The following is a 456-nucleotide window of genomic DNA, read 5'->3' as shown; positions in this document are numbered from 1 at the left end:
AATGCTTAGAATGTGGAAAGAAATTCAATCGGAAGACAAATCTCACTTGTCATCAAAGAATTCATACAGGAGAGAAGCCATTTAAATGCTTAGAATGTGGAAAGAAATTCAATTTGAAGACAGATCTCACTCGTCATCAAAGAATTCATACAGGAGAGAAGCCATTTAAATGCTTAGAATGTGGAAAGAAATTTAGTCAGAAGACAGATCTCACTCGTCATCAAAGAATTCATACAGGAGAGAAGCCATTTAAATGCTTAGAATGTGGAAAGAAATTCAATCAGAAGACAGATCTCACTTGTCATCAAAGAATTCATACAGGAGAGAAGCCATTTAAATGCTTAGAATGTGGAAAGAAATTCAATCAGAAGACACATCTCACTCGACATCAAAGAATTCATACAGGAGGGAAGCCATTTAAATGCTTAGAATGTGGAAAGAAATTCAAAGAGAAGA

The 456-nt window shown here is 34.9% G+C and overlaps 1 protein-coding gene across 1 annotated transcript in view; it reads left to right on the top strand.

Moving 5' to 3' along the window:
• Positions 1 to 455, top strand: part of LOC121923447 (zinc finger protein 678-like) — a gene marked incomplete at its 3' end in the record, with an annotated part of 2,495 nt that extends 2,040 nt beyond the window's left edge. The window contains exon 3 of the mRNA XM_042453881.1: positions 13 to 455. Within this exon, the coding sequence (XP_042309815.1) occupies positions 13 to 455 (443 nt within the window). The remainder of the gene's footprint in view (positions 1 to 12) is intronic.
• Between the last annotated feature and the right edge of the window lies 1 nt (position 456).

Source organism: Sceloporus undulatus, chromosome 2 (assembly GCF_019175285.1).
Source record: "Sceloporus undulatus isolate JIND9_A2432 ecotype Alabama chromosome 2, SceUnd_v1.1, whole genome shotgun sequence".
Classification (NCBI taxonomy): domain Eukaryota; kingdom Metazoa; phylum Chordata; class Lepidosauria; order Squamata; family Phrynosomatidae; genus Sceloporus; species Sceloporus undulatus.
This window is presented reverse-complemented; position numbering and strand designations above follow the sequence as displayed.